Below are 27,403 nucleotides of genomic sequence, written 5' to 3'. Positions count from 1 at the left end.
ATTCATACTGAAACCAAAAAAAAAAGAGAGAGAGAGTTGAGGTAAACACAAAATCCGTGGAATGCAAAAGGGCTCTCTGGTTTCCACAGTAAATGATCAAAAGATCAAGGAGCTCATAGTGAAGTATAGACCTATCCACACCACACATGTACTTTTAAAATGTATTTGGCTTTATAATTCCTTTTATGCATACACTTTTTCTCTTTGATGTCTAAAAATGTATGAGTACTGGGCATTATATTTGCTCTAGTGTCATCAAATGGGAACACTGTGAAACCACCTTTTTCACTGTGACAAGTTGCCATATTCATTTGTAGTCTTGTAGGCCAGGAATAACCACGGCTGGAATAGGTTGATATTTTGGGAAATGCTTATAGAGTTCCTTGGTGAGTGTAACAGAGGACTGATAACTCTTGTGTCTTTCCACTAAATATGAACCTGCAGCCACAAGGAGGTTAGCTTAGCTTAGCATAAAGACTGGCTTCAATAACCCAACTTGCTATGGAGATTTCAATACCCACCTACCAGCCCCTCTTAAGTTCTCTAACATCACTCGTCATCACTATGGGTTTGCCAGACAACCCACAGAGACATAAAAAAGTCCCCACTGACAAGAAAGTCCAACACATATACAAGTAAAACCGCACATTGAATGTTTTACAGTTTTGCTTTATTACAAATTGAACAAATGAATTCTAACCTCTCAATAAGTGAGCCTTTATGCCAATGACTGTTTCATACTTTATATTAAACAGACTAAATTCAGACTGGTATTAACCTTCTCATCTAATTTTGCCAAAGGAGCAAATAAGTACATTTCTCAAAATGTCAAACTATAGCTTTTCAGGCTAAACAGATTTTTAATGATTTTCATCAACTCAATGTTTATTGAAGGCTGCACTTAAAGTTGAGGTGATTATTTAAATAAAACAGTATTTAAAAGGACAGGAATCTAATTTGGGAGATGTAGCTTTATCAGTGGCGTCCTATGGCCACATAATCAGCTGTTTCTCTGCAGATGTGCATCACTTCAGCGTCCACAGGTCCACTGACTGACAGATCAGTCCATCATGGTTCCATCCTTTTTCTCCATGTTCCACCCCTTTTTAAAATTAGGGTCAAATTCAAAGTTTGGCAGTTACAGTTTTATCAAAGGTTTGTGTCCACGCAGTTTGGAATGCAAAAAACAAGATTAAAGAGAACTGAACGCAAATATCGACACAGCCATGAGGGCTATAGTGTTCCAGGAAGAGTCAAAAACTTCTCAACACTTTCACTTTAATTTGGTACTTGAGCAGGGCACTATAAGCAGAATCTGTGGTCCAGCTAGATGATTGAGCCTTGCTGACCTCGATACATGACAACAACGAAAGGCAAGACTCATACCAGATGATGGAGTCATCAATAATAAGAGAAGTTGAGTGGGAGAGGAAGGGAAGGGGGAGGGTTATCTAGGCACAGCACATGTACTTCCCAGTGGGCCGCAGGGGCAGACAGGACTGCGTAGAGGTAAGATATGGCATGACGCTCCTGGAATCTGTGATTTGACATTTCTGTGTGAGAGTCTGTCAGAGGACAGGAGAAGGTTTTTAAGGGCACTGCCACCTCCTCTTGTGTCCAAGTCTCTGGATTTTTATCAAAGAGAGATATGACTGTGGGCCCAGACAGTGGCAGAGCAGCATGGCGTTCACTGGAGGGTTTCAGCCTGAATGGGTGCTGAATACACGTTCCAACAAGCGAAGTCAGTCCTCCTCTTCCACATAAGTAGAGGGAAACCATCCCACCTAAGAAGAGAAAAGTAGCATCTAGATCAGCATTTCAAATTCAACCAGACCTCCGCTGATCTTGTGAAGAATTCTTCTCCTGTCACAATGTACAGACTGTTATATGTAGTCTTGATCAGGATGGGTCAATAATTCTGACAATTTGGAGGTGAGTACAAGAGATAATTCATTGTTAACTCTAGGATGAGTGGTAACTGTGATACTGTGCCTGCATGGCAGGGTTGGAGAAGTGTGTTCACAAGCAGTGCCATACTCAGATGTGAGCAAATTTAGTGGCGAGTCGTTGTGCATCGAAATGCATAACAACTGATACTTTGGCTAAACAAACCTGGTAAAAAAAATAATAAATTAACTGACGGACGTTTTGTTGTGCCAATGTGACATGTCCCATTAAAACTAAGGAGCTTTTTTCCATTTAACTATGGATGAAGTGGTTCACCCTTCATGACATGCACACTCACAAGCTCCCTGCCAAACACAGCCATTTACTGATTCACCCTTTTTAATTTAATTTTTAATACAAAATATTTGTGAAATATTTATTTGTTGTCCCACTTTGAAACAAGTAAAAAAAATCCTGCCAGCTGCAAAGAGCAAGTTTGTCAAAGACATACCCTGCCACCGACTACTCCCTTCCACCACCCATTGGGCATCTTGGTGTAGATAGTGATAACGTCTCCCTGTTGCAGAGAAAGCTCCCGCGTGTCTCTGGAGCAGAAGTCGTAGCGTGCAATTGCATAACCCACCACTCTAGGAGAAAAGACTGAAACAGAGAGAGATCTTATATTACTTTTGGACCCATTTACAAAATTTCACCTTATCTTAGACTCTGTGAAAACATCTGCTGACACTGATCCAGCAAGAAATATCACACTTACAGATCAGAGTTACACTCCTCACAAAAATGTAAGCTGAATTTAATATTTAAAGACAAAGTTTACAGATGTACTGCTGTTTTCAGGGTGAGATTAAACTTTCATGCTCACTTACTGTAAGAAAACTAACTAACAAGGATCAAGAGAGAACTTGAGCCAAACTAAATTCAGTTCATCTATATAAAATTATTATGGTTCATTGATATTTTTCTTTTTTTTTTTAGTACAAAACATATTCCTCACAGGTATTAATCGTAGTAAACTGACTATGTCATTTTGTGAGAATGATAGGGCAGCGATTCTAAAAAGCCTTGACTCATGGGTTTGATTCATGTAAAAGCAAAACCGCAGAGGCAGAAATGAGATAATGCTTAAGGTTCGCGGGTGAGAGAGGAGAAATGTATCCGACAGCTCAGCTTGGTGGGTCCAAGCACGCAGCCAGGATGAGAGAACTTGGGTTATCATGGTCATGTGTTCATCTTATTAAAAGTTAAAGGTGAATTCAAGCGATGCATCCAGCACTTATCAGGTTATCCAAGTTTGTTCCTACGCATGCAGGTCAGGGCTCATATCACACGTGAACACGGCTGTGCATAGGTTTGTTTACCTTATCTGTGAAAACACAGATGACACGACTGTGCAGATATGCTGGACGAAAGGAATACATCTATCCTCTCATGCACACAGACATCCAAAGTTAACCCACATCACAACAACTCAGGTGCTCAGTTCCACACACGCATGCTTAAAGTAAGCACAGAGAGAGATCATTTAATTCTTAAATATTCTTAATAAACTAAAATTTTTGCATTCGTGTCTTGCTGGAAACACGAAAATGTGAAAAACCTCCAGTTATTCTGACTCGGGAGCCCTTACTCATTATTTCAAGAGGGTAACCACCACTGTTGGCCTTAAAGTCACAACTTTTAATGGATACTAAAGCTCAATTAACTGTTTTATTGTGTAACATATTTGTCACAGTTCATTAAGTGAAACCATACAAACAAAAGCGCATGTCATCTTTTTAATTAGCTGAATTGATAGTGTTATTGTTGGATGTAGTAAAATGTAAATGCCAGCAATGGTGGCTTTGCAGCTCTTTGCCAGTGGTTTGCTGACATTTCTGCAGTTATCTTGACCAAATGGGAGATATCATAGCCGGCAGAAATTCATAACATCTGTGATATTTAATTTCCAGAAGACTGATGTGAGGGTTTTTCCCCAACGGGGTGACTTATACACTCTGTGTAATTACCAAGGAAAAAAATGCATTATTTAAAAGAGACAAGAAAACAAGACAGCTCATCTTTAGAAACGTGGAAATGTGGACATACAGCGGGGGGAATTCAAAGAGAGTAGAAAAGCTGTACCTGTACCTGACCAGAAAGGCGAGGAGGAGGGAGGAACAAAGCTGCAGCCGCCAGGAGAAACTACAGAGAAACGAAGCGAGTGATGGGAGGGGGTTCAGGCCGTAGTGGGAGCAAAGAGAGAACATAAGCAAAGTAAACACAAGTTTGACAGAAAGAGAGCGTGTTTGTGTGAGGGTAAAGGAGAGAGAAAGAGTAAAAGTTGTCAAAGTCAAAGTACAAGCAAAAAAGCAAATAAGGTTGGGGATACGCAGTGAGAGAGGAGGGCAAAACAGTGAAACCATCAGACAAATTGTTACTGCCCCGGGCACATGCACAAAATCTTACACAGCACAAACCGCAGTAAGGTGGGTTAAGTGAGTGAGCCTATAATGCGTTTTGATGCCTGAAAGTCAGTATAGGTATGACTTTTTTAAACACTTATATGTTGCTTTTTATGCCTCAGTACCAATTCAGCAAAATGTCAGTGGTAGGCAATGGACCAATATTTAAGACAATTGTGTGCTTTTGATGTAGCAAAAACAAGTCTGAGAAAGTATCATTCCTAATTCAGGATAAAAATGTGGAGACAGGAGCACTACAGTGTGGCAGTCCTACGCAGAACTGCCAAAACTGCCACAGCCATATCAAGACATTACAAGATATTTCACAAAATGCTGTATAAAGTCCTTTATTTGGTTACCACTTCTTCTCTAATTGTGGTCCAATCCTAAAAGAGAAAAACTTCAACAAAAATAATCTGAATAAATAATTTAGTTTGCTTTGGCATACTAATATAGCAGGATAAAATGAATGATAATGTGTTTTTCACCAAAGGACCTAACCCAGTGAAAATGAAAAATTGATGGGAGACACTTAATTTGGAGATGGTATGAGCAGGATTGCTGGTCTGAATACTGTTACGTTTCGGTGTTGTCAGTGTGTTGTTTTTGGCGTGACTGTTATGTGTTTCCTGTTTTACTTTGAAAGTCTGTGTTATCTTAGTCTTTTCAGTTTACGTTTCCCTGTCTCGTCAGTTCTGAGTTGCCCCAGCTGTGTTTCCCTCTTGTTGTCCATTTTCCTGATTGCTCCCTCTAGGTATTTAAACCCTGTGTTTCAGTGTGTCATGGTCGCGATCTCCCCCGTGTTGTAAATAAATAGTTTGTTGTAAATAGATTTGTCGATACTTTCGTTTCGGGATTTTGGTGGTGAGCTTTAGTGGGGGTTTTTTGTGTGTGTGGTTTTTTTTCTTTTCTTTATTTTTACTTTTTTCGTGTTGCACTCCGGTTGCCTAGGCCGGGGTGTAACATATGGGGGCTCGTCCGGGATTGCCTTTGCTGGGGGGTCCGGGGACCGCCCCAGCCTTTGTCGTCGCTGGAGGGTCCGTGGGACCGCTCCAGCCTTCATCCGCCTTCGCTGGAGGGTCCGTGGGACTGCTCCAGCCTTCATCCGCCTTCGCTGGAGGGTCCGAGGGACCGCTCCAGCCTTCGTCGTCTGCTGGAGGGTCAGTGGGACCGCTCCAGCCTTCATCATCTTCGTCTGCCTTCGCTTCAGCTGTCCGTCTCCGCTGGAGGGTCCGAGGGACCGCTCCAGCCTTCATCCGCCTTCGCTGGAGGGTCCGAGGGACCGCTCCAGCCTTCGTCGTCTGCTGGAGGGTCAGTGGGACTGCTCCAGCCTTCATCATCTTTGTCTGCCTTCGCTTCAGCTGTCCGTCTCCGCTGGAGGGTCCGAGGGACCGCTCCAGCCTTCATCCGCCTTCGCTGGAGGGTCCGAGGGACCGCTCCAGCCTTCATCCGCCTTCGCTGGAGGGTCCGAGGGACCGCTCCAGCCTTCGTCGTCTGCTGGAGGGTCAGTGGGACCGCTCCAGCCTTCATCAGCTTCGTCTGCCTTCGCTGAGGGGAGGGTCCGTGGGACCGCTCCAGCCTTCATCCGCCTTCGCTGGAGGGTCCGTGGGACCGCTCCAGCCTTCGTCGTCTGCTGGAGGGTCAGTGGGACCGCTCCAGCCTTCATCGGCTTCGTCTGTCTGGATCAAACTTTTCACTTGGTGTTAAATGTTTGATTTTTGGGTGGGGGGAACTGTTACGTTTCGGTGTTGTCAGTGTGTTGTTTTTGGCGTGACTGTTATGTGTTTCCTGTTTTACTTTGAAAGTCTGTGTTATCTTAGTCTTTTCAGTTTACGTTTCCCTGTCTCGTCAGTTCTGAGTTGCCCCAGCTGTGTTTCCCTCTTGTTGTCCATTTTCCTGATTGCTCCCTCTAGGTATTTAAACCCTGTGTTTCAGTGTGTCATGGTCGCGATCTCCCCCGTGTTGTAAATAGTTTGGTGTTTTGTTGTAAATAAATAGTTTGTTGTAAATAGCTTTAAATAGATTTGTCGATACTTTCGTTTTGGGATTTTGGTGGTGAGCTTTAGTGGGGTTTTTTGTGTGTTTTTTTTTCTTTATTTTTACTTTTTTTTTTTGTGTTGCACTCCGGTTGCCTAGGCCGGGGTGTAACAATACTAAAGACTATTTTGGTATACAGATGGATCTACTTGTTGTAGGAATTTCTGTAAAGAATCCCTTTGCCTATTAACGTCCATCATTTTTGGTTTATTATGCTGAATAATAAGTCTCGGATGTAAACTTTTGGCTACATAATGTGGCTTTCTTCAACTTTGTGCTGGTTACACTGCATAAAAATCAGCAATAGCAAAATTTTCAGCTTCAACTAAAAAAGCAGCGGCAGCTTGTGTGTAAGTATACGTCTGAGCAGAAGCACGGTGCTGTGACAAGGCAGCGTCTGGGATTCCACACTGCAAAGCTAAGAGCTCCTGCTCCCATATGAAATCTCACCTGAGCCAGCAGACCCTCATGCTCAGAAAACAACTCCCGTCAGCACAGCAGTATGGTTTCATGCCTTCTCTTTGTACCGTACAGGCAGAGACCAACATGCGTCAAATGTCTGACCAGAGTTCGCACAACTATTAACATACTAATATAGCATGAGTATTTATACTTTACATGAAAATATTTTTGATTCTTTTAGACAAGAACATATGTGCATGGACCGTGCACAGGGTGACATGAGTTTCTATTATTTAAAATATGCTATTTATATCAATGTGGGCCAGAGAAATGACCACAAAGCTACAGCAACTGAATACTAGAAACCTTGTGAAAATGTATTGCAGGCCTGATGTATTCGATGTTTTCAGGTGAATGCACAAGTTGAGTATCTTAAAATTCTTTCAATAATTCTGTCATAAATATTTTCAGGACATTATACATCAAATTTAATGATATTGATATAAGATAACAGACTCCGGTGTCCCAGTAAAAGTTAGACAAAATGATTACCCTGACAGACAACACAAGATCATTGCATTGCTAATTAGTTCCCAACTCCAGCTTTCACACACACAGGGAAATGCACTCAGTCAGACTTAATTAAAAATTCTAGCTGGGGTTTTTCCAAGCAAATTACTCCAGAGTTTTGATGGCTTTACAGTAGTTCTGCATCTTGTGATTGTTTACTCAGCCTTGCATTCTATTTTCTTTGCTATGAGGTGTCTGTTTTGAGATTGTTGTTGTTTTGGCATGACATCTGTCTTTCCACAGAGGCTGTTTACCAGACAGAGAATACGGTGCCCACTCTAAGTCTGTCTATGGGGGTGGACGACTTAAGGCAATAATAATCTATCCCAGAATGCAATGAGGCAGCGGCAGGTCTGTCAAGAGTTTTTCAGAGACAGCGGCGCGGTGAATGGCAGCAATGCACAAACACGGCTCTTGCAGAGCTGCTTTGAAGCTTGATGCGCTAGGAGACCGATGCTGACAAAGGAGTGAGAGGGACAAGGATGTAGCAGAATTTTACATCCGAAAAGACACAAAGGGCTAACTTTGACTTTGTTCCTGTGTTCAGTTGCTTGCCTCTGCCACTCTTGCGGCAGCTATGGTTGTTTACACATACACCTTTCTTTAAGTTAAGACAGTTTACCTCCAGCTGCTTCCTGCTCTTTTACATCAGATCATATTTGCAAACTTTTCCCACTTTTGCGGAAACAGTCACGGTCTCTCGGTTGGACCAGGGGTATCCCCCAGGTGTGTGTCAGCAGGCGGCTGTCACAGGTTTTTTTTCCACGGCAAGCCCAAGTAAAATGTCATGTCCTGTCAGGAAAATTGTGAAGCCATCTCAGATCTGAGCAGAGTGCGGAGTGTGACGTTTGGAGTAGCAGGCTCCTGGTGCTTGCCTCGGGCACTGGGCTCTAACTGGGACCTCGCTTTCCCAAGCCTGGTGAGCTACAGAGGCTCTTTTATATTTCTCTCACTCGCTGTCTCTGACTCTCTTTTGTGTTTTCCTCTCCTATCTCTCTGACTCCACATCCCTTTGTACTCTTTGCCTCTCTTTGCATCTATTAAGATGCAGTAAGATGTATAGGATGAAAACATACACAGATTAACTTGACGCACAAATACACACAGAATAAATAACAATTAGAATAGAAGTAGATCACATATAGGTGGCCATGAATGTCACAAAATCAATGGATTTTAATGTTTTTTTTTCCAAATTAGTCATCTATAACTGTGAGTCATTTACAATGAGGGTAAAATCAACATAACAAGAACAGCTATTAATAGCCAGCGTAAATCATCATCATTATCCAGATTACGTATCCGGATGCATGTTAATACAACGTATCATCTTTTGCACTGCATTCTCTGTCTCGCCTGTTCTCGCCTTCTGCTGCTGTTATTCTCCGTCTCCGGGCTTCCTCCAAATGTCTATCCACATTTTCTACTTCGATTTTCTACTTTCTACTTCTAGTGTATGCTTCCTTCTTCACTGAAGACAAACTGAACAAATAATTAGCACAGAATCAATTAATGAAGTCATGTTTTTTATATTCTTCATTTAAAACCTAGATTATACACCACCGCTGATACAGACAAGGACAGCTGGAGAGCCAACTGCTGACTACTTCTTTGAAGTCCGCCACCTGGGGCACATGTGTAGTTGTTGTACTATAATGTAAATTCTCTACGGAGTAGTCTGTGCAGTCACAAAAAGCAGGCAGGCACACCGACGGTCACATGGACCCTCGTGCTCGCTGTCTGATGACGAAATTTACGTCAATGGGACCCAAGCGGACCCTAACAGGCTTACTGAACATACAATCGAAAAAGTTCATGCTGGTTTTTATAGAAAGGTGTCAGACTACAAAGTGCAATGCAGTTTGTTGTGTGCAATGCAGCTTCTTGGTGCTACATACAACAACACACCTTCAGGGGTCTAGTGAAGTCCATACGTCAATGGGTCAGGGCTGTTTTGGCAGCAAAAGGTGGACCAATACAATATTAGGCAGATGGTCATAATGGCATGCCTATTAAATATACCGATCAGGCAGTTAAATCTTAAATGACATGAGAAGACCAACCAAGCAAAAAAAAAAAAGAGGTTCGAAGATAAATCTGCTGCTGTCTATGCTATGCTATTCCAAGGGGAATCATATTAGCTCATTATGCTGAACTAAGTGTTTCTAACATGTCTCAAATGTTAGGAATATGACAGCCTTGGGTATCAAGACAGAGGTATTAGACACTTAAGTGTCTAATAATGAAACAACTGCTTTGTCAGCATGTTTATATATATATATAAAGCAAGAGTGTATAGTACACTGACTTGACTGTAATGTAAGAAACTGTGTAGTAGGTGAGAAACTGATTACAGCAAATGGTTTTGGGGTTTAGAGTGTTTTATTGTGTCTATGAGATGGCATGGGAAATATAGACCACTGACTATATCCATCATAAAGACAGGTCTAAACTTCCCAGGGAAAAAAAAAATACTACTCGCCTTGCTTTATCTGACCTGGTCTGTTGTAGCAAAAGTCTGACCCTCTGGTCCTCCAAACAGGTCAAAACAAACGCTCAGAATATCTTTCAGCTACAACTGGATAAAGCTCTGATCTGAACTTGGAGCTTTTCAGCCTGTCATACAGATACCATCAGGAAAGGAACCTGAATGTTTGCAAAGCAGACTTACCACTCCCGACCTTGGTAATGGCCGTGGGCACGTTTCCATTGGGCTGTTCCCTGTAGGGGTGCTGTAGAGTGGTGTCGAGACTGCTGAAACCCTCCTTTAGAGAGTGCTGTTGGTAGTATTCCACCAAGTCCTGTGTCAACCACACAAGAAAAAGAAATGTACCCAAAGCACCGCTAAGCCATAAAAATACAGACTGTATAGTGCACAAGTCTATAGAAGTGAATGCAAGGACAAGTTGAAAGGTTAGCTGCTCATTATTCTTGACAGTACAAGCAATGCAAATACAGAGAGTATTACAGAGAAAGTGTCCATGGGCCAGCGTACCACAATGTTTTTTTTTTTTACACCAATGTCAAGTGCAAGCACTGAATACATTTGAATATCAGCTGCTGCGATACAAAGCCACAGCTTTAAAGCATGTCCCTGTGGCTTTCTAAGTGGGTACAAACATGTCAGAATAAACCAGTGGTAGTTATATAATTTTAATTTTAAAAAGTACATTTTTACTTGTATGGAAATTGCATTTTTCTCAAGAGAGGTCTGCAAAAATAGTGGAAAGTAAAAATTATTATGCTTATTAATGCTATAGCAGATTGTAGGCTGCAAAAATCCATAGAAAGATAAAGCCATTACCAGCACAGTTTTGAAAACCCGACTCTCGGCAATGTAAAAGCCTCCATCCTTGGTCAGAATCTTAATGTGCTTGACTTTATCATTGAACCTGTGGAGGATGAATAAGACATGGGTTGTTAATCAAGTAGACATGCTTCTGCATCAGTCCAGTCTCTATGATGAACTGTCACTAAGGTCTGTCTGTGCTGAGAGTTGGTTACTATGCTGAGCCAATTTCTATCTCTTACCAAAGCACCGTATAGTCAAAATTATGCCAGAATTAGACTGATCCTTTTATTATAATTCACAAAAAATGTAGAAAAACTAAAAAATGAAGCCAGGGGCTTTGTTCGGTGCTGGCTTTGTTCAGTGCTGCCAAAAATATGTTGCCTACCCCAGCTTTAAATACATTAGCTGACACAACAGTGTCACAACTGTGCTCAGGGTTAGACAACAGTAATTATTTTACTCATAAATTATACTCCGTAACAGTTTCTAATCAGCCAGTCACAAATAGACAGAATAACAAGAGTGTCAGCTTTTGACAGCCACCATAATACCAAAGTACAGCGTGCCCTCTTTTTACTAAGGAATGTGAATTCTGCAATAGAGTTGCCTAATTACTGCTGCTGATTGTATGGACTTGGTGTGTTTGCCACACTGAAAGTTAGTACAATTGCATCACAACCAAATGTAAAACATAACAGTTGCAATTGAGTGATATTGTGGATTAAACGACTAAATCATCACTCAGTGCTGTGCAAAAGTCTTGAGCCATCTCTCATTTCTTTATATTTTTCAACAGCTGTCCAAGGTTCATTTATTCATTCATTTTCAGTGCAGTCTTTGAACCTGACCGCTTTCAGAGGAATGCTTTTTGTTTGTATATTTTTTACTACGTCATATAACATTGAATCTTAGTCAAAGAGCAGCTGTTAAGAAGCGTTTCCTAATTAAAGGAAACAGGCTGAAGTATGGCAAATTACACAGAACTGGACTGAAAAATCACTGGCCAGGTCTTATGGACTGATGAATCAAAACTTTACATTTTTGCTGCATAGTTATCATACAGTATGTACTGAAAAGAGTACGACAGAGGACAAATGCTACAGTCATGGCTTGGAGTTGCACTTAAGTCAAATTTTGATGATCTTGACAAAAGTGATGAAATTATAAATGTAGAAACTATTGTCAGATTTTGATTCGGTGTGTAATACCATCTGGAAAGTATCTGATTGATAAACTTCTAGCATGACAATAACCCCGAACACACTGCCAATGCAGCAAAAGAAGACCTGGATAGAAAAAACAAACAATTGAATGTGATCTACCATGGATTGGGCTCCCCGGGGCTAGGACCTCAACATTAATGTGATGTAAAAAGAAGAAGAAGAGCTTTAAATGTCCTTCAAGAGGCATGGACAACTATTCCTGGAGACTACTTAAAGAATATACAAGAAAGCCTGCGTATGATAGTTCAGGCTTTGTTGAAGAATAAGTGTGGTCTCTAGCTTGTTAAAATTGGACAAACCTTTTTTTTGCCTTGTAGACTGTATTCCCATGTATGTTTGCAAACGTTTCAATAAAACACTGCATCTATTTGAGATTATAATACTATATATAGTTCTATGTTTTAATGTAGGAGTGTTTGAAGTGGTAGTGAAAGTAAGTTGGGAGTTTGAGCCATTTCCTGTAGTGTGCTGTATCTAACATGTCCTTAATATTAAACGAAGGCAGACTGAAAATCTCTCAGTGCAGTGTTTAACCAATGAAAAGAATATTTTCAAGTTGCATGTACGACTGTATGGATGTACTAAATGTATGACTGTACTGTAAGTAACATGTTACTGATTTGCAGTCATAGGGTGCCTAACACACAGAGACAGATAACCCGTTTGGTGAAGGCAAGATGTTTCCTTCCCTCGTAAAGGCTCCCAAGGTGTTACACACATGCAAACAGCATTCAGCACACACAAACTGACCGCTTGTAGTGTTTGACACCAGACAGTTCCAGTTGATTAGTAGCAGCTCTCTGTGTAAAGCTCCATTATCTCAAATGGCCATCCTGATAATGATCTTAAGCATTGAGACAGGCAATTAGGATTGGAGTGTTCAGAAACTGGCCCTGTACATCAAAGCTTTGAATGAGGAACGGTATGAGTCCACCAAACCAAATGGGCTGGAATGGTGTGTCACAGTCTGAATAGTCTTAACATCCAAACACTATTTCAGAGTGCACCCTCACTTGTTATAATCTCTTGGAGCCATCATGGCAGGTCAGAGGGACTCGATAGTCCTTTCTTTTTTAACAGAGTGAACAAGCTTTGATGTGCCCTGAAACGTATTCACTAGTTAAATGGGCAGGGCTGTATTTGAAAAGAGGAGTACGCAGGCACTCATCTTGTAGATAAAGCAGTCATTTGTTGAGGCCTTAAGGGAAGTATGTTTTATCTACAACTCAAGTGTGTTTCTAGCCATCTTTTGAAATACACAGACTGATAACTGAAGAGCATCAAACAGTCTGATGCAACGCTATCAAGTTTTCGTTGAATATACGTCTGAGACAGATGGTGAAATAGACTATTCGATTCCCCCTCTTTCCCATGCTATATTCAGTTGAATAACTGTCATACAATAACAAAAATGAACTTCTACAAACTTTAGGCATGATGTGCAAATGCCGGACAAGGTCTCCTTCACCAAAAAATGTTTTTAACTAAAACTAGAAAAGTTTTGAGAATTTTGTACTTTAGCAGTGACAATTGAAAAATGTGTCTTTCAAGGAACATTGTTAATCTAACTCTATATTGTCACAATTACAGGCGTTTGAGAATCAGAGTACAAATACAAAATGCAGCTTTTCAATGATGATTTCATTAATTAAGGGGAAAAAGCCATACAAACCTACCTGGTTAAAAATGCAAAAAAGTAATTGCTCCCCTTGTTAAATAATGAAATAACTGTGATTAACTTGGTTGTTTGGAAATCTGAGTTCAATTTCATTAGCCACACCCAGGCCTGGTTACTCCCACACCTGCTGATTCACTTAAATAGAACAGCGTCTCAATAACTGCAAGCCTCGCTTGGCTCAGTTAAAGTTTTTGTGATTCAACAATAAGGAAGACGCTGGGGAAAACAGCATTCATGGGAGAGATTCAAGGTAAAACCACTCCACCACGAACCAATATAAACACTAAGGTTCGACTCAAATTTGCTGAAAAACATCTTGATGAGCTACAAGACTTTTGGGAAAATATTCTATGGACTGATGAGACAAAAGTTTAACTTTGGAAAGTTTGGGTCCCATTACATCTGGTATAACACTAATACAGCATTTATTAAAAACAATGTTATACCCATAGTCTAACATGGTGGTTATGTGATGGTCTATGGCTGCTTTGCTGCTTTAGGACTGACACGACTTGCTTTAATTACTTAAACCATAAATTCCGCTCTCTAACACAAAATCCTGAATGACAATGTCCGGCCATCAGTTTGTGGCTTGAAGCTCTGGCGCACTTGAGTTATGCAGCAGGACAATGATTCAAAACACACCAGCAAGTTGACCTTTGAATGGCAAAAATAAAAGAATTGAGGTTTTGGAGTGGCCAGACTTAAATCAGATTGAAAGGCTTTGTTCTGATGTTAAACAGGCCGTTCATGTTCAAAAACTCTGCAGTGTGACTGAATTAAAACGAATGTGCCGAGAAGAGTGGGCCAAAATTCCTCCACAGTGATGTGAAAGACTCATTGCCAGATATCGCAAACACTTGATTCCAGATTGTGCCACCCTCTGCAAATTTAGTGGATAATTACTTTTTCACATAGGGGCAGATAGATTTGGATGGCTTTATTCTGTTACAACATGAAATCATCATTTTGAAAGCTTTATTTTGTATTTACTCATTTATCTATCTCCAGTACTATATTTCTAAGTACTGCAAGTACTATATTTCTAATTAAGAGACCAGTAAGCTCTAACTTGACCTTATTTTATTATATAAATTTATAATTATATAACTAGAGAAGGGCCAAGTTTAATTAATTGTTGTCCTTATAGAAAAGTTGTAAAATAAACCACAACAATGGCAAATGCAGTTTAGCGTAACCTTGAATAATAACTGTTGCATGAAATAAACTGATGAAATTTAACCCACAAATGCACTAAAGTGCAAAATTAAGTAACTGTGTAAAACCATAACAAGATGCATCCCTGGATCCATTTCAGCGAGAGACAGCGTTATAGAAAAATCCCCCAGGACGAAACTCTTCCGATTTTAACCAACAAAGCAACAACAGGATTTAATGAATTCAGTTTTATTTCTTCACGCCTGTAGAGCAAACGGCGGCACTTTTTGCTGGGTGAAGGATTTTTTTTCACTGTGAAAATGAATTTTTAATTTGTTGGATGCTTGTGTCAAGAATAGTGAAATTTTTTCGTTGATAAGATGGTCTCTTAGGAAATTAGCTACCTAAACAGTCAGCACTGATGCATTTACATACTAGGAGGGCTGGGAACAGTATGTTTTCTCCCAACTATTTTGTCAACATTTAGAAGCTTGTTAGAAAATTAGGGTGAAAGCAGACACTTCAAAACTTGGACCAAATAGGTTTATATTGCTAGAACAAACCCTAAGAAATGTTTCTTTTCTCATTTTAGACCTTTAGAAGCGACACTGCTTTTCCAAACGTTTGCACTTCAGTATAAACTGTGACTCATTACACCAGACATGATTTTTTTTTGTCAATCTTCAGTTACTAGATGCTGCTGTCACTACAACTTATTTTGCAGTGACGACTGGAACATAGCATGATCTCCTTCTGCTGCAGCCCATCCACTTCAACATTTGATGAATTGTTTGTTTTCTGAGTCATTTGCATGTGGGCATTTTGTTTTCTTGAATTATTCCCACCATCCGTCTCTCGCAAGAAGGTGTTTTTGCCCACAAGACTGGTGCTGACTGCATGTGTTGTGTTAATTTCATTTTTATTTTTTTGGTAAAAGAGTGAAAAATGTCGGAGAAAATAAATAGAAAGCAAGATGTCACTTACTTTATGCTGATTGCATATTCAGTGCACTCTTTACTCCTGTGCCGAATCAGATACGTGCTGTTTTCCCGGTCCAAGAGGGCGACCTCAGCTTGGCATCTTTCCATAGGCCCTGCAAACCTCAACATCCATAAACAGCTACTGTAATTGCACTGATCCACTCACAATGCATTGTCATAGTCAATGTATAGCCAACATTATCTATAATCTGGAGTAAGAATGAACTGTGGCCATCCTTAGACATTTATTTTTGCCACTTACCAGAGCTGGGCAGAATAATCGACAGGTTTTGGAACCTGGCATAGAAAAATAATTGTGGTTATTTTGAGTTTTGATTGAGTCAGATCAGAAGGTAGAGGTCATTTATGTGATATTCAAGGCATATCTAATAGCTAAAATCCATCTTCTACAGTGAGAAAACTGCAATATAAAAGCACTACATTCTTCTGCCAAAACATCAATACACTGAATGCATTGTAATGATACTAAATTTGTCTTATTGATCACAATAAACATGCACACTTACACACGGGCAAGGCCTCACAGCATCGCTTGGAAAGAAGCCAATCTTGCTTGTAGCCAGATTTTTGCCCTGCAAAGGCAACCGCTTGTTAATCACATTATATTTGTCTGGGAGCAACTGCACCTCTCTCTCTCTCCTTCTCTTCCTTTTCTCTTCCCCTCCCACTCTTGCCTCAATAAATCCTCAGCAATTAGCACACAACAAGCACTGCATCTAATTTGTAGCCCGAGTTAATTATGGTTCAAACTCTGCCGGCAGTTAGATTTGTACTGCATCAAAACAAGAGACTCGTTTAACACTAAATAATGGATCTTATTCTGGTCTTTGAATATCCAAACAGCGTGATCTCTTGGGTTGGTGCTAAAGACTCACAATTGCATTTTAGCTAACCCGCCTGAAGCAACAGGCTTTATGTGAAATCATTAATTCCTCCAGCAAACATGGAGTAACAGACTTTTGTTCTCCAGTTAAATAAACCAATTTGGTCAAACAAATTACTTGTTGTTGTTTTTTTTACATAGACTTGTCTCTACTTGGATTGTTTAGTTTATTGTATAACCTTGTTTCTCTATTATGTACATTGTCTGGCAGACAGTAATAAGAATATGCATCAGCATTAAGCTGAAGATAATCTGAGTTTCCAGTTCCAAGTTAGAGGTCAATTTGAAGTCCATTGAGCCAATCTGAGAAGACGTTGAGTGGTGAAGGCATGTGGAGCTCTTCATTCGCCTTCCTGCCCCATTTATGCTTTCCTACTCACTCCTCCTTATTAGAGTATAAAATGCTTTTTGGGACCGTGCAAGCCCCGAAAGTAACTAGATTGGAAAGCAAATCTTTACCCATCTCCATGATTCATTCTGTGTAATAACATTTCATCAAAGGTTTTTTGAGAGCCCTTCTCTATTTGTTATGCTTTCGATAAGCGTATGATAAAGATTAAACTTATTACTCTGTTGGCATAAACAGGCAGGAGCCAAGGGATCAAATGAAATTACAGTGATTGATTGTATTGTTCTGCCAGTAGGATGGGGGATAATTGCCTTCTGGGTAACAGGGGATATGAATTCTCAATGTTCTGTAATTCCATCCTCTGGCGCCACTGGGGACATTGGAGATTAAAGATACCCTGTGGAGTTTTCATTGTAAGCAAACATGACTTTGTTAGGATTCAGGGTTTCTTTCCAAAATGTAGTGTGTGACTGTAAGACCTCACAAACTTACTGAAAACAAAACCTTCTATTCCTTCTTTTATTATAGGTATCACAGACCTCTTCTTCAAATGTAAAAAGTAACAGAGGCAAAAATAAACATTTTGAGGCTATATAGTTAATAATAACAAGAAGAAGAAGAAGAAGAACAGAATAAAAGGCTGATCGACATAGTGTTGAAATGAATGAGCGTGGTTAACTGATCCTTGCTGCATGCAGAATGCCAGATAACCAGAGGAATTTATCCCATGGAAAACTAGGCCCACATCATTATTCAAAACAACCACCTTTAGCTACAGTAACTCAAAATAATCATTTCTGTGTGACTGATCAGTTTCTCACATTGTTGTGAAAGAATTTTGGTCCATTCTTCTTTACAGTGTTGATTTTGTTCAAGCATTCATTTCATCTGCTCTCCCTTATGTAGCAGGCTTGTCAGAGAAAAACGTTCTCCAAGTGTGACAATATGGTGCATTTTTATGACCGAGCAACAGCCTCAGACATAAACTGGTTCATCCCAAGGACAGAACGCCCAAACACAGGGTAAAAAACAGTTTATGAGCTGAGTGCAGTGAGGAGTGTTTGGACGTCTACATAGCAGAAACCAAACAGGGACTGCACAAATGCATGGCACAACATAAGAAAGCCACCTTAACAGGACAAACTTCAGCTAGGGTGGCCGTAGTTCAGGTGGCAGAGAGGTGACCTCAGAGTAAAGATGGACAAAGATGGACAAAGATGGCAGATGGGTTGAAAGAACAGTAAAAAAGGCCATCTACATCCACTGTGAATGATCAGCATTGAACACAGGTGATGGCTTACGACACCAACTATCAGCCACCTGCAATCCAATTCTGAGATCCCTTCCCAAGTACGTCAACCCCTATTCACACTATGCCTAAGGTGACCTCAATAGCTCATGTGATGCTGGAGTGGGACAATGTCTTACAGTGGTTTCACCTGTCAGCCCCGGTGACAGGAATGACTCATGCCTTTTTTCACACTTTGGCTCACAGAACACACCTCAGAACCTCCTCCAACCCCTCTTGGATAAGAGGCAAAAAAAACCCTAAAGAAGTCCAGTTTCTTTCTTTTCAATTTCTGAAGGCTGCCAATACCAGGATGCCAATGAATCTACACAGTCCTGATAGATGATAAACTTCCGTAAAAGAATTTCTTGAAACATGCATTCACACCACTTGAAAACTTGTACAGTCATATTACAATAAGGTTGATTACAATAAGGCGGGTGTTGATAAACCTGGAAACTGCTTGTGTAGCCACTTCTCCCTGCTTTCATAGAGTGCTTTAAAAAATTCTGTGTCAGTGCATGTGTGGAAACCAGCTTCATATTTAAACCAATGGAAAAAAAATGATACAAACATAACAGGAATCCGCTTATCAAATACTGCTCCACTGTTGGTTATAAAGTCAACAGGACAGCTTTTAGTTAAGCTATTTACATTATCATTATGCAGAGCTCAGGAATACACAAATGTGTTTTATCAGATAATTCCTGTGATTATCCCCTTCCAACATGCAGGGTTACCATGGTAGCAAACAATGCAGTGCCATCAGGTCTGTGGCATGACATTCTGGTCGCTGCTCTATCAGCTTACATGAAGTCTCATGGCATTCATGTCCTCACCCTCCACTATGTGCTCTGTCACAACAGAGAGAAACATGAAGCACAGGAAATCGGGCTAACTGCCTACTTCCAGCTGCGCTGTTGGCAAAGACTGCAGTACGATTGGACCTGTACCAGAGGAGAAGGATGAGGCTTTAGCACCAAAATAAAGCAGAGTGAGAAAAAGCTAAGGAGGCTGCCGGAAGACCCCAGATAAATCGCCATCCCTTCAAAAACAGAAAAGGTCAAATGCTCTCAACCGCTGGCTGACCTCGTGAGATGGTTGTTAATGTGCCGGTCCCCGAGGTTGCACACCACCATTAGAACGTCCTCCAGAGCCTGAGCTGTATGCCGTTTTATTGTTTCGCCGTGGCAGTCAATTAATCAAGTGGAGCCACTAATTGGTTAGATCATCTGATGTAGCCTCTAATTCAATCTAAAGAGTGAAAGAACAGCCAAATAACCCGTTTGTAATGTAACAGGGGTCCAGTGAAGCTCATACAAATCTTCAGCTGATATTTTTAATTGGAGCTGACCTCATCATACTGTCACATTTGCGGTTCACCTGATAGGACACCCGATGTGATGAACAACAACAATGCAATTAGTGATTTATAGCAAACGGCGGCCAAAGGGAGATAAATTGTTGAAGTCACCACATTAATCTACATTTTTGAAAGCTTTTCTGTCACCTAACGGCATCATCCAGCATTAAAGGAAGATGTAACATACAGCACAGATTCAAAGTCATGACAGTGCAAAGACATTGCGTGCACCACACCAAACCTAGTCAGCCATAACATGTTACTTTTTCATAGAGTCACAGATGTTGAGATAAAACAAGGTTGAGCTGAGTGACACGCACCTGCCACCAAGAGCTGTGCAAGTCGGCAAACATCAGTTCAATGATATCCCCCACGTGAATGCTCAGTGGGGGCGCACACTGAGAAGAGGGGATGCCACTGTAGTCTCTGATCACAACCATCCTGGGCAAACCTAGCAGACAGGGAGCGTAAAGACATTAACACTCAAAATTAGAAACATTTTGTGTGACTTTTTTGAGCAACATAGAGAACTAATACATTGTGATCATTCATTTTATTTAAGGGATATAAATAGTGCAGCTACATGACCGAGAAATGTCATGAAAAAGGTGCTTTTGGTTGATTGCTCAACAAGCAGACCTGGGCTATGCAGTGAAAGATATGAGAAAATACACCTTTTTTTTGGGAAATTCAAGTGAACCACCCATTCCATCATTTTATCCACTTTCACCACTAAAATGCCCAAAATAAATTTCCTGTATTCTTCTTACCCTGAAGGTTTAAGCACATTCTCTAACCTGATGTGTAACAGGTACATAACTACACAATTGATGACAGTGGATTCTGTCAATTTTGATAACAGCCTAAACCATCATACTGTCACTATTCTCAAAAGCAACAATTTGCCATTGCAGGAAATTCATCTCTTTGATTCCTGAATGGCTCAGTACCAATCTTTCCACGGCATGGCAGACAAATACAGCCATGAGCACGGGGCTAAGGCTAAGACTAAATACCCCTGCCAACTTAAAAGACACAGCCACTTACTCTCTCCTGACTCACACATCTAGACTTCTCAGTCGCATCTCCCTTCCAGCCACAACTGCCTTGCAAACCAGCCTGGGGAAACTATTAGCTGGCTCTGACCTCAGATGAATGGAATATCTCACATTCATGTTTTTAATAAGAACAATAAGCACAGATGTCTTTCTCATAAAGGCCCTTATGGAAATTGATTTATCACAAAGGCACAGCTCAGCAGTTGAGGCTGAGGCATATAGACTGCTGGAAGTGTTTTTCTGCCGACATTTCTCCTGCCATGGTTCTCATAATGATTCCACCCACACCAATTCATCTCGGTGCTGTCTAGAGTTTAAGCATCACGGCATGAAGTGAGAAAGAGGTTTCTGTGGTCTGGTTAAGGATTTCTTCTGCATTCTATTATTCATTGGTTATTCTTGCTTAAGTATATTTGTCAAGAGGAAACTGTTGCTGTTCATTACCTCCCTTTAAACACTGCATGCATGTGAGCAAAAGAGATTTGAGTATTTGTGCAGAAGTGCATTTCTAAGGATTTTTTGTGGCCAAAAAAAGAAGCATTTCAGTTGAGTAATATGTGATCAAAAGCGAATCACAGCATTGAAGGGTTAGCTTTAAACCACCCTCTATCTGTTACAAAACTCACTCTGGCCTGTGACTAACCATCTCCTTTTCATCCTGTCTGCGTTTCTGTTTTGCTACAGAAGTGAGATGAAAGAAGCTTAAGAGGTACCACGTAAAGCCCTTAGCAGGTTCACAAAAGTGGTCAAGCCATACTGACCTGGGTCCGCTGGTGTTGTGTTGTCCTGTGAATGGAAAGAGAAAGCAAGATGCAAGAGAGAGAAAAGAGCATGAAACCAAGAAAGGAAGAAAGAAATATGGAGGAAGGAAAAGATTGATAAATATAGAGGTAGAGGTTTCTTACTCCCTGTGTAGGATCAGCCTGACCTGCACAGTGAGTCACATTCTTAATACATCATTCTGTGAGTGTTCTATTTTTAAGGTGGTTAGTTAAACAATATGAAAAGTTAAAGACGGAAATCAAGAGTAAATTGTCAAGGTTTCATCTTTTTAGTATAATAACCAAATAAAAACTGTAAAAGACATAAATATTGTATTATTTTATCCTTGTTATGACTACAATAGATTGTCTGCAAATTATGTGGACACAATGTCTTTATTCTGCAATTGCAGTTGAAGAAGGAGAATGAAACTTGGCCATTTAAGGATATTTTTGAGGATTTTCTGCATAAACAGTTGGCTGTTACGTGCCACAGATTTAGCTATGGACTCCTATACTTCTTAATTGAGGCTCTGTTTCAAAGTTGACACATAAAGACTGCCATCTAAATAGTCAATAAAGACTAAACTGGCGAGATACACCAGCTGCTGTGATTGGACAGCTGTTACATGCTAGTGCTCTGCCTTGTATTTCATTCAAATTGTAGGCGCTACACTCTGTACAAGTCTTTCAATTAAGGAGAGTCTTTAAATCAGTGTAATGTTGCTGCAAGACGAGGAACAATAAAATTACCACTTAAGCAAAGTTTTCAAAAGGGAGTTGACATTTGTATACCAACATCTTTTATCAACTTAACAAGTGTAAACTGTTCACTAGTATGACCAACTCACTGGAATATCAGTTTACATGGGCACAAAATCATTCCTCACTTATATGTGTCCATAGATGAGAGTGCTTTTGTGCTCGGCGCTACAGTTCATCTGTCTCCATAATTATGTTAGCTTAAGTGTCTAAGTCACAGAAGAGAAACAGACCGGGTCTTACCTTGGGTCTCAACTTGACAGGCTCTGCAGTGAGGTGAAGAACAGCTACAGTGAGAGGAATACAATATGAGTGCGTGGTGGCTTTCTGACATGCAACCTCAGCTGTCAACCTCTGCTAGCCCTCATCATGCCTCTGAATGCATAAAGACCACAGCACTTCTGTTAAGAAGGCTTGTCAAAGGCCTCAGCTAGCTTTAGCCAGCCTGTGCATTCAAGGAGAGTAAAGAACTCAAACTACAGCACCAGAATGGTGACACAGGCCCACAACTAGACATAGGAATAAGATTCAGCAAGTACTAAATGAAGCAAACAATTATATATGTAATATATATAATTATATGTAATATAAATATTTGTAATTTGCTACTTTGTTTGCTACTTTGCTACTAATACAGAATTTAGATTTTCCTTCAGGGAGAAATAATCTGTACCTTTTCAGAGGAGTAACAGTGTGTGAAAAACTAAGTACATCGAATTAATCGGTAGCCTTTAGAGCTACCTTTAGCAGCAACAACTTTAAATGACTGGTTTATCTCACATCATTGTGGAGGATTTTTGGCTCCCTGTTGTTCACAGCATTATTTCAGTTCACTGAGATTGTGCATTTCAGTCAGGTTGAGGTCTGCACTTTGACTGGGCCAACTTCATTTCTTATTCAGCCATTCTATTGGAAATCTGCTCATGTTCTGGGGATCATTGTCCTCTTAGATGACCCAGTTTTGGTCATTTCATCATTTTCATCAGCATTATGGCCAAACATCTCCATCTTGTCTGTCCAAAGGATACCGCTCCAGAAGTTACAAACCTAAGCCATGCTGCCATGTTCTTTTTAGAGAAAAGGTGCTTTTTCTTGTCAACTCTCCCAAAGGAGCCATACTCATTTAATCTTTTCCAATCGTAAAAAGGTGATGTGTCTCTGAGATGTGTCTCTTGGGGTTCTGTTTTGGGTTGGGTTTGTTTTTTCAAAATTTATCTTGGGTATTAAACGGTCTGATCTTGACCTTGAATTTGCCACTCCTGAGAAGATTGTGGCATTGTGTTAAGACAAAGATGATGAGTTAATTAAGTTCCTTTGATTAGCAGCAACTGGCTTCTACTTTCTCTCTTAATTCTTATAGCAGCAGTTTAGGTGTACTTAGATTTTTCACATGACTGTGAAAATCCACATGGCTGTAAATTTTCTATACAGTTGCAAATCTGGTACGAGTGTTTTATACCAGAAAAAAACTCAAAAGAGTGACCAAACTGTTAAAAGGACTTTCTCTAAGGAGCACAAATGTGCTCAGTCGACTTCATGGGTTTTTTTTGCCTTTTAGATGTTTATATTTTGTGTGTTTTTAATCAAAACTGTGGCATGATGGTGATGACAAGGGTCACCCAAAATGTGGGATTGAGCAAAACAATTGGTTTGAGAGGTTTTTCTCTCACCTGTTCTCCCACAGACTCCCAGTCGACCCAGACACTCTTTATGAGCCCCCAGGCCACATTTTAGACAGAGATAACCCTGGTTAAAGATGCCCCTGGAGACAACACAGAATATATTTCATGTACAACAGCGCCCTTATAAGAAACACACTGACATTTAGAATTTGCTCTGAACACCCTCAAGATAAGAGGAATGGTACAGCACGTACCATTCAGCTTTAAAACTGATGATTTCTGTCAAACACTGAGATTCAGTTCAGTATCATGTTCTTGATAAAATAATACTACTAACAATTAAACTAAGCTCATTTCAAAATAACCTTCTTTTCCCCAGAAAAAGTGACTGAAAGCCAAAATATATAATGGGTCATTATGTTCCTTCATGCATTCAATGGAAAAAAGATTTGAAAGTTATCTTAAGAGAGCTATCAGTGAAATAACACATGATGGTTTGCTATCTTTGAGCTATTCATGTAGTTCGAGTTCATGGCAACCCTGTTTCAGGTACACGAGTGTTTGAACTTCATCCCAAAAACATAATCATCTAAAAAAAAACAAAAAGAGCTCACTGACAATTAATCTTACCTAAGCAAAAGATGACAGAAGCTGCAGGAAGTGATCCTTTCAAACGTGTGCATCTTAAAATGGTGGGAGTTGTGGGTGGCCTTCTCCGGTCGGATATTTGATCTAAGACAAAGAAAAATGAGCAAAACGTTGCTTAAACACTAAAATGAACTAGCAGCTCTGCATGGTTGTGCTTAACCAGAGCGCGTTAATGCTAACAAGCATGCATGTGAATATGGTTACGATCACAATGCTACCATATGCTTTGCGGCTTTCATGTTTACCACAACCTCTATTGTAAGCTGTTTCACATATGAGTGTTCTGAAAATGCTGAAACAATCAGGTTAGAGCTTGTCCAAAGTTGTCCTTCCTCACATGTAGCACACAGTAGAAGCTAGCACATGTCAGCCACATTATTACTGAAATATTCTGTTTTTTTAGCCAAGTACTGGCCAGTACTTGAATGCTGTGACCACAACATTGCCTGCATTACTTTTAAATTGAACACCTGACATACTTTGTTTGAAGAAGTCGACAGGTTAAACCACCTAAAATGGTTCCCATGCACCTTTTTCAGGTAGGCTTAAAAAAAATCCAGAGCTGCATTGAATATGCACAAACAGCTTTAGTTAAACGTGTGAGGATGCTAATATTTGCTAATTGTCTCTAAACACAAACTACAGCCCCAGGATCATGCTGCTCATATGGCTAAAAACATGTAAGAACTACGTTTGTATGAGTGGGCGTCTCAGTAGTGGGAACAATTTTCTTCCTGTTTACTCAAATACAATTCATTCTTAATAATTTCTTCATCAACTAAACAGAGCAACTTTGTTGGGGAAGAACAATCTTTAGTTTATTCCTTCAGCTGATTGAAATAAAAGCAATTTTACCTACAGTGCACGCATCCGAATAAATGAAGAGGACTTGAATGAGCCCAGGCAAATCTAATTTTGATCTGCATGTGTGTATCTGCACCATGAGAGGTGGAAACGTGAATAGCAGGAATAGGCAGCCTTTCTGGAACGTGAATAAACACACAAAACATTTTTGTATTAAACACGCCATCCAGAAGCCACTTAGACTGAGTGCTCCCATAAGTGAGTCCTTCATCAAAAGCCCACATCCTCTTAGGTAGGTACAATTTTCACTTTTTGAATTGGCCCCTTCTGGTGTCATTACTCAATGCACAGAGGCACAAGTCGCTGTTTTCAGGTGCAAACCCTGCCCGTGCGGCAAAACAGTTTTAAACCTGGGGTGAAAATGGATACAGCCTTTTCTTTTAAATTTTGGAAATTACACATTCAGTTTTTAGTGCCAGGGGCTTAATGGTAATGGAAGTGTAGAAATTCATACGTCACTGCATAAAGTTTAAGTTCAAGGAAAGACAGAGAAGTACTAAAACTGCACATTGTGTACTGTACAATTTGCATTGCTGGTACAGTAAACATATCAAGAATACTTTCACCGAGAAGTTTATTTAGAAAGGCCACAGCATACAGTTGGGTTTCACATATATATACAACCCCAACAAAAAAACATTTGTTCAGTCAGAGTGTGATGTCAAAACAAGACAGTATTCTTCCAAATCAACATAAAATAGGATGCGGATGGGATATCTGCCCGCAAAAGCTTCCTACTGTTACAAAATAATATGAAAGATATATCTCCATAAAGCACTGATTTGAAAAACCATCGAGGCAGAGTGACTTCTTTGTAGTTCTGCAGCTCTCTGGAACAGTTTATGTGCAGCTGTATATGTGTGTGTGAGTGTGTTATCTTACTGTTGTCAGCAGTGTGTGCTTGGTAACAGCTAAGACCTGATCAAACAGTGCACATGAAAGAGTCAACACCTCTTTTGGCCTTGGAATAACACACATGCAAACAAAGACAAATAAACAGCGTACACACCCACGCATAAGACCAGTGTGATTACGTGTCTGCAGCACGGCTACCAAACTGTCACCGCTGTGGTGTTCATGTCTCTGTATACTTACATGGCCATTTCAAACTGATCCAGCCACTTCTTCTTCAGCTCTCTGGTCTTAAAAAAGAGTTCAAAGCCCGTGTGCCCCTGCTGGTGTGTCACATAGAACCCGTAGCACCACTGTGGGGTTCAAGAAGAAGGAAATAATCAAATTCACTAGTGTGTTTTGTTTTCTTTTTCTTTCTGATGCATTTTGGGTGCAGAAGCATTTATGTGTGGGGCTAAACTGACTAAATGTATACAGGAATAATTACCTCACAGAATCAACACTTTCGTGGCGGGGGACACAGTAGTTTGGTTGGTGAAAATCTTTCTTCACAGCAAGAACAAACTTTTCATCTATGTCATAAATCCCCAATACCATGACAGGTTGTTGCAATGTAGTTATCCGTTTAACTGTAAATAGTGCATCGTGCTCTGTAATTGGGATGGATGCATTGTCTGAAATACCAGAGAATGACTACTGAGCTACTGGCTGTTAAAACAGCTGAATAAAAACCTTCAGGGAAAATAAAATACACCCAAGTAAACTCTGAGTGACTCCATCCGATGCTGTTGTTTTACTGGTTATCATATATTCCAGTTTGTGAGTTTGTATTCAAGTTAGGAATGCAGATGCCCACACGGTCTTTTGTCAAGCTGAAATTATTGTTTACCATACGATAATAATAAAATAGCGCTTCATTTTTGGAAAACATGTTTATAGGCCTTTTTTTCTTTTTTATGAAAAAAACAGGACAATTTTTACATTATTAAATATGAAACTCAAGTCGAGAGACAGTCACCTTAGCTTCAGTTAGTCTACACTAATTTTTTAATTTAGACTATAATTCAATTCAATTTACTTATATGCCATCTGCTGCAACTATAGTTCTGACTATACATTCATACAGTACTTTAGAAACCAATGCAGGCACAGTGACACCGTCTGCACATTGACAGACCTCGGGGGTCCAAACCTGCCCAATAAAGTCCTTGGGGCCCCTCTAGTGAGACCAGTGACACTTGAG

The 27,403-nt window shown here is 40.2% G+C and overlaps 1 protein-coding gene across 4 annotated transcripts in view; it reads right to left on the bottom strand.

Annotated features, from left to right (window-relative positions):
• Positions 1-659: 659 nt before the first annotated feature.
• LOC308383481 (guanine nucleotide exchange factor VAV3-like) overlaps positions 660-27,403 on the bottom strand; it is a 51,242-nt gene continuing 24,498 nt past the window's right edge. The window contains exons 15-28 of one of the 4 annotated variants that reach the window (XM_080861455.1): positions 26,404-26,513; positions 24,427-24,528; positions 23,845-23,936; positions 22,418-22,461; positions 21,413-21,437; positions 19,914-20,044; positions 16,217-16,282; positions 15,952-15,986; positions 15,694-15,810; positions 10,663-10,750; positions 10,030-10,159; positions 4,036-4,089; positions 2,399-2,547; positions 660-1,784 (exon numbers count right to left, since the gene is read on the bottom strand). In XM_080861455.1, coding sequence (XP_080717581.1) covers positions 1,743-1,784; positions 2,399-2,547; positions 4,036-4,089; positions 10,030-10,159; positions 10,663-10,750; positions 15,694-15,810; positions 15,952-15,986; positions 16,217-16,282; positions 19,914-20,044; positions 21,413-21,437; positions 22,418-22,461; positions 23,845-23,936; positions 24,427-24,528; positions 26,404-26,513 — 1,185 coding nt within the window. In that variant the 3' untranslated portion in view covers positions 660-1,742. The remainder of the gene's footprint in view (positions 1,785-2,398; positions 2,548-4,035; positions 4,090-10,029; positions 10,160-10,662; positions 10,751-15,693; positions 15,811-15,951; positions 15,987-16,216; positions 16,283-19,913; positions 20,045-21,412; positions 21,438-22,417; positions 22,462-23,844; positions 23,937-24,426; positions 24,529-26,403; positions 26,514-27,403) is intronic. The other 3 variants (XM_080861456.1, XM_080861457.1, XM_080861458.1) reach the window with 3 other exon arrangements.

This window comes from Rhamphochromis sp. 'chilingali', assembly GCF_963969265.1.
Source record: "Rhamphochromis sp. 'chilingali' genome assembly, chromosome: 16".
In the NCBI taxonomy this organism is placed as follows: domain Eukaryota; kingdom Metazoa; phylum Chordata; class Actinopteri; order Cichliformes; family Cichlidae; genus Rhamphochromis; species Rhamphochromis sp. 'chilingali'.
Note: the sequence above shows the minus strand (reverse complement) of the source record. Positions and strands in the feature narration are given on the sequence as shown.